The sequence below is a fragment of the Microtus ochrogaster genome, linkage group LG3 (assembly GCF_000317375.1).
Source record: "Microtus ochrogaster isolate Prairie Vole_2 linkage group LG3, MicOch1.0, whole genome shotgun sequence".
Classification (NCBI taxonomy): Eukaryota; Metazoa; Chordata; class Mammalia; order Rodentia; family Cricetidae; genus Microtus; species Microtus ochrogaster.
In genome coordinates, this window is record NC_022029.1 from 45,476,783 (window position 1) to 45,483,529 (window position 6,747).

The following is a 6,747-nucleotide window of genomic DNA, read 5'->3' on the forward strand; positions in this document are numbered from 1 at the left end:
AAAAAAAAAAAAAAAAAAAAAAAAAAAAAAAAAAGTCTTTAGTGTTAGGGTTGAATGAGGCAGAGGGGATGGGAGGGCAGTATGGGGAAGGATAAGTAACACTAAAAGCCTCTGAGTGTTTCATAGAAAAAATGTTTGTTCATATAGACTACACAGTAAGCTTTTTTTTCCATTCAAATATTTACACTTACTTCCCTCCTCCCAATTCCCTCCTGCTCCTCTATACCCCCTCCTCCCTCTCCCTCCCTGCTTGAGAGAGGGCAGGGAACCCTGCCCTGTGGGAAGTCCAAGGCCCTCCCCCCTACATCCAGGCCTAGGGAGCTGTGCATCCACATAGAATAGGGTCCCAAAAAGCCAGAACATGCCATAAAAACAAGTCCCAGTGCCTTTATCAATGGCTTCTCAGTCAGCCCCCAATGTCAACCACATTCAGAGAGTCTGGTTTGATCACATGCTCATTCAGACTCAGTCCAGCTGTATTTGGTGAGCTCCCATTAGATCAGGTGGCACACTGCCTCAGATGGTGGACCAACCCATTGCGGTCCTGACTTCCTTGCTCATTTTCTCCTTCCTTCTGCCTTTCAACTGGACCTTGGGAGCTCAGACTGTTGCTCTGATGAGGGTCTCTGTCTCTATCTCCATCCGACACCGGATGAAGATTCTATGGTGATATTTGAGATAATCATCAGTATGATAGTGGGGCAAGGACAGTTCAGGCACCCTCTCCTGGGCTGTCCAAGGACCTAGCTGGGGACATCCCCGTGGACACCTGGGATCCTGTCAGAATGGCTAAAATCGAAAACACCAATAATGGCCTTTGCTGGAGAGGATGTAGAGTAAGGGAAACACTCATCCATTGTTGGTGGGAATGCAAACTTGTACAACCACTTTGAAAATCAGTGTGGTGGTTTCTCAGGAGATTGGGAATAAGCCTACCTCAGGATCCAGCAATACCACTCTTGGGAATATACCCAATAGATGCCCAACAATACTACAAAAGCATTTGTTCAACTATGTTCATAGCAGCATTATTTGTAATAGCCAGAACCTGGAAACAACCTAGATGCCCCTCAATGTAAGAATGGATAAAGAAAGTGTGGCATATACATGCATTAGAGTACTACTTGGAGGTAAAAAACGATGACATCTTGAATTTTGCATGCAAATGAATGGAAATAGAAAACACTATCCTGAGTGAGATAACCCAGACCCAAAAAGATGAATATGGTATGTACTCGCTCATTTGTGGACTCTAGCCATAAACAAAGGACATTAAGCCTATAGTTCACAAGCCCAGAGAAGCCAAATAACAAGGTGAACCCAAAGAAAAACATATATATAGATCTTCCTGGAAATTGGAAGCAAACAAGATTGCAGGGCAAAAGGTGTGAGCATGGGGTTGGGGGCAGGGGTGGGGGTGAGGTTGGAGGAAGGGGAGAGGGGGAGAGGGAAGGGAGAAGGGAAGGACTGGCAAGAGCTTGGGGGAGTGGGAGGGTGGAGATGGAGGAAGGGCGGATATAGGAGCAGGGAAGAAGATACCTACATTAAGGGATCCATTTTAGGGCTGGCAAGACACAGTGTGCTTTATACATATCTTCAGGCTTGTTTTACTTAGGAGAATAGAAACCTGATGCTTACTTGATTACCATCCCCTTTTATATAAATTTCTCCAGTACTGGGCTGCTTTTGATTAAATGACAGGAATGGAATGTTGCCTGGAGGCCTTTTGTTACTTGCTTTTTTTTATCCTTTATTTTTTTAATTTTTTTTCTGTTTATTTATTTATTAAAGATTTCTGTCTCTTCCCCGCCACCTCCTCCCATTTCCCCCCCCCCTCCCCCAATCAAGTTCCCCTCCCTTGTCAGCCCAGAGAGCTATCAGGGTTCCCTGCCCAGTGGGAAGTCCAAGGACCACTCTCCTCCATCCAGGTCTAGTAAGGTGAGCATCCAAACTGCCTAGGCTCCCACAAAGCCAGTACGTGCAGTAGGATCAAAAACCCACTGTTACTTGCTTTTAAAATATTGAAGAATGCCCTAATCTCTGCCTTACATAAGCAGTGTGGTGACACTGTTTGTTGTGGTGGTGGCTGCTATTGTTCTGGGAAATGGTGGAAGGTTCCCAAATGGTTCACGCTTCATGCCATGCTGGTAAACAGAACTCTCCTGTTAAATTAGAAAAGCCTGTTCACTTACTTGTCTTCAGGCAAAATATGACCTGTTTTTCAAGCCTCTGTCTAAGTGCAGCTGTGATAGTTTTATTTCTCATTCTGTCCTCTGTGTTCTCTGAGCAGAGGTCTGAGTAGGAGGCTTGTGCTGAGTGATGGAGAGAGGATAGGACAGCTTTTCCCTCAAGGAGACCCCAGTAATCAATAACACTGCTATAAAAAATGGTGCAGTTTAGTTTTATATGTATACTTTTGCACAATAAAGCTATGTATCCTAGCCACAACCCACATTAAATCATGATTTAATTTGGTTATGGGATACATGAGAAATAGTTTATGTCTGAGATGGCTGTTAGGAATATCTTGATGTTATGTCTGCTGCGGGATTAGCACCGAGTGAGTGAGTGAGTGAGTGAGTGAGTGAGTGAGTGAGTGAGTGAGTGAGTGAAGGAGTTTGGATGGAAGCAATGATTGGGAGACAGATACTGCTAATGAGCTGTGCCCTGAAAGATAAGTTTTTAGTATTGCTAGAATTTTTTTTCAGTTTTATATGCTGCTTTTCACCCACAGTTATATGAGTTACAGCTGAGAGTGTCTCTCTTTCTAGCCCTCTCTCTTCTCTGTAGGCTCCACGTCTGGAGCAGTGATGCTAGAAGTCTGTGACTGTATCTTAAGTGGCATTAGGAAAACTAATTTGTGGTAGTACAGTTCTGTGGTCTCCAGTTCCTGGTGTTTAGGTCGTCTGCCCAACCCATAGTGTAGACTCACCACTGAGAGTCGCATGGAGTATTTGGATCAGGTGGCCTATGGTTTACAGGTTAGAGACATTAGATCCTCTTGTAACAAGAAGCAAGGTCATACATAGGTCTAAGGAGATCCATCACTCCTGAAGCTTCGAAGACAGAGCTCTAGTTTTACGTGTTTTTCAGTATTGTTTCTAATCTAAAAATAATACAATTAAAGTGAAGTTTTTAAGTATGTGGCTGCATGCATGTTTATGAGTGTGTGCATGTGTGTGGGTGCTCTTGCCCATGTGCACTTGCATGTGTAGGCCCACGGTTGACGTTGAGTGTCCTTCTTGATTACTCTGCACTTAACCTATTGACACAGGGTCTCTCAGTGGAACACAGAGCCCACCAATTGGCTAGTCTAGCAAGCCAGCTTTCCCTGGTGATGCCCTGTCTCTGCCTCCAGAGTACTGGGGTTACCATGACGGCCCTTGCTTTTAAGTGGGTTCTGGGGATCCTACTTCTGCTTTCCACGTTTGTGCAGCCCTTTATTTGTGCACTGAGCCATTACCCTATTCCCAGCGGTGAAGTTCCCGTAGTGATTTATCTTGTTGCTAATAAGAGAATAAAGTATATTTTTTGGAATTTGTTGTTGAGTTATAATTCATATCACATAAAATCCACTATCTTAAATGAGAATGAAGTATTGATTTTATTTATTTATTTTTGTTCTTGTTCTATTGATATATTTATAAGATTGCACCAAACACCAGCATGGGATTCCAGAAACTCCATGCCTATTAGACACTCTTTCTCAGTCTCCCTCTCCCACCTCCAGTCTGTGTAATAACCAATAGATAATATTTTCTTTTTATGAATTTGTCTGCTTTAGAACTTCACAAAAATAAAAGCTGTTCTTTTAAATTTGTTTAGACACTCCCAGAAACATCTTTGCCAAATTATGCCACAAATTTGAAAGACAAGAGTTCTTTAGTTTCATCTCTCTATAAAGTTATCCAGGAGCCACAAAGTGAGGTAAGTACTTTACAGTTTGTATTAATATTCAGTTGATTATTTTATTTAATTATGAAATATAGCATATATTATGTAAAGTAAAAAATGTATATGTTTTCAAAACAAGAATAAAATGCCCCAAACTAGAATCCTTACTATATCCCCCAATCCATCTTTCTCAGCACTTCCTTCTCTCTGTGTGTCTCTGACTCCCCATAGCCTTGAGAAATCTAGGTCACTGCATTAATTTTTTTTTATTCAGCAAGTATTTTGTATCTATTATGACTCATTTCCTTGGTGGATATCCGTGGTGGATATTAGAACTCTAAGATCCATGATGGGAGATCTTTATCCTGAGAGAGATAAGCAGAAGAGACTAAGCAACCATTCTTAATTGAGTCTCTTGATACTGTGGTTTATATGTTGTTCCCTCTAAAACTCATCTGAAAGCTTGCCATCATAACAAATATTTACAAAATGGGTTTGGGATATGGTTCAATGGTAGAGCTCTTGGCCTAGCATACACTAGGTTCTGGGTTCAGTTCTCAGCATAAAGAGTGGGAGGAAAGACTGGAACAGTTTTGGGGTTGGTGCTATTCTTAAGGTGAGTGGGCCTTCTTAGCTTTTTTGCCCTTCTGTCATGTTATGAAGTGACACATACAGAAAAGAGTCTCTTGGACTTGGACTGCCCAGTCTGCAGAGCTGTGAATGAGTGCATTCTTTATAAATTACCTGGTGTCATAGTAACAACAAAACAAAACAAAAAATAGGCCATGGACAAATACAGGTTTTCTTTTTTCATTTTTTTTTTTTTCGAGACAGGGTTTCTCTGTGGTTTTGGTTCCTGTCCTGGAACTAGCTCTTGTAGACCAGGCTGGTCTCGAACTCACAGAGATCCGCCTGCCTCTGCCTCCCGAGTGCTGGGATTAAAGGCGTGCGCCACCACCACCCGGCCAAATACAGGTTTTCGATGTGGCAAATCAAACAAGCACTCCTAGTGGCAGTGAAGGATCAGGAGGCTGGGGAAGTGTTGTGGATGGTAGTTAAGTCTGGCTAGAGAGTCAAGCACTGGGGGACATTGGATGCGGATGAGTTGCGTGATACCTCTTGTTTTTGAGTTTATGAAAGATTCTAATAGTTGAAAATCTATTTCAGTGTCTCTGTCTCTCTCTCCCTCTGTGTCTCTCTGCCTCTTTCTTGGCAGGGTCTTATTTTGTAGCTCCGACTTCTGGGAACTTACAATGTAGACGAGGCTGACCTCAAACTCATGGAGATCCATCTGCCTTTGCCTCCCAAGCATTGGCATTGCTCTAAATAGATTAGATTAATCTATTTACATCAATGGTCCCTTCAAGGGAAAAAAAATTTAAAATAAGCCCATCTTCTAATAGAAAACAATTACAGTCATGACATAAAGCACTAAGCTGATGTTGTCTGAATTTCCAGAGGTGTTATTGTCTAATTAATCTTTAAATGAATGTTTAATTTTTATAATAAATGAACTAAAAACAAAATTTATGATTTTAAACTATATTATTGTGTTTGTTCTTGTCTGTATATCATTATTGAGAATTTGGCTCTGCTCAAGGTTCTTTCTGGAAATGCTTGGTTAAATTCTATAAAAATGTAACACCTGAAACAGTGGGTTGTTAGCTTATCAAATAAATGGTTACTAAGGAGAAGCTTACACTGATTTTCTACAAATATTGACTTCAGCAGTGCATAGAGCAGTGACTGACCCTGATTTTAGGAGGGTTTTGGTTGAGACTTTAGCTTTTGAAAGTACATATACAGAATGTCAGAAAGCCACAAGGCCTTTAAAAACTCAGAGAGCTCCTCTAAAGGGGTGAATGCTGTAGAAAGCCTTGCAGATACCATAGCTTCATTTAACCCTGTAAATAATTTTAATAAGTTCTTATTCTAGTCATTGTTATACTTATTTTTACTATAATAGTTTTACTGGCTTTTGAATATATTCTGACTTATGTTCATAAGACTATGAGACAGCACAAAAGGGAAAAGACTGTCTTCGCTACGTGGCTGCATAATCGTCAACATAATTAATATATCTTAAACAAAAGGGGGAAATGTAGGAATTTAGCGGAGTCATTGTGTCTGGGGTAAACATCAGAGTGAACGACTGGTTTCTAGAAGTCCTTTGACCTTGAGAATCCTTGTGGAAAGCAGTGATTGTTTTCTGTGATTTCTAGGTTTGTTTCACTGAAGGGGCCCTGCAGTCATCCCGTGACTTGGTCACAAGATGCCTCAGGCACACACGAGGCTCTTGTATCATTGTGTATTGCAAATGATACATGATGAAGGACTAGAGTCATAGGGGCATGTGATGCTCACCTTTAGTCAGACATGTAAGTTAAGTTTAGGGACCTTGCTATGAATTATTCCCATTATTTGGAAAAAAAACAAAAAAAAAACGTTCCTACAAAGGGACCTTTAATATTGAGTTGTATAACATACTGCAGAGTTCAGTCCTTCATGGATCCATGGACCTTTAAAACAAGACTATACAGTCTGTTGAGTCAGATGGAGGGAGTGTAGAATAGCCCAGATTCTAGTTATTATGCTGTGGAATGTACTGTAAATGAAATGCTAGTGGGTGTAAGGATTTCCTGCAAGCCACAGACTTCATCTGGAATAATGCAATCCAACAACTATGTTCACCTTGTCTTCTCTTTGCCCCAGTGTCTTTCCTCTTCTTTTCTGAGGTGGTGTTTCATGTTGCCTAGGGATCCTTGACTGCAGTCCTCAGCCTCCAAAGAACTCAGGCTGGATTGTTACCATGTCTGGATTGCCCATTTTCTTGAAGGATTTTGCTTTTAAATA

General features: G+C 41.2%; 1 protein-coding gene across 1 annotated transcript in view; it reads left to right on the forward strand.

Annotated features, from left to right (window-relative positions):
- The window catches only part of Fam126a (family with sequence similarity 126 member A), a 73,746-nt gene that overhangs the window by 34,166 nt on the left and 32,833 nt on the right, over window positions 1-6,747 (forward strand). Inside the window, exon 3 of the mRNA XM_005360853.3 lies at window positions 3,826-3,927. Coding sequence (XP_005360910.1) covers window positions 3,826-3,927 — 102 coding nt within the window. The remainder of the gene's footprint in view (window positions 1-3,825; window positions 3,928-6,747) is intronic.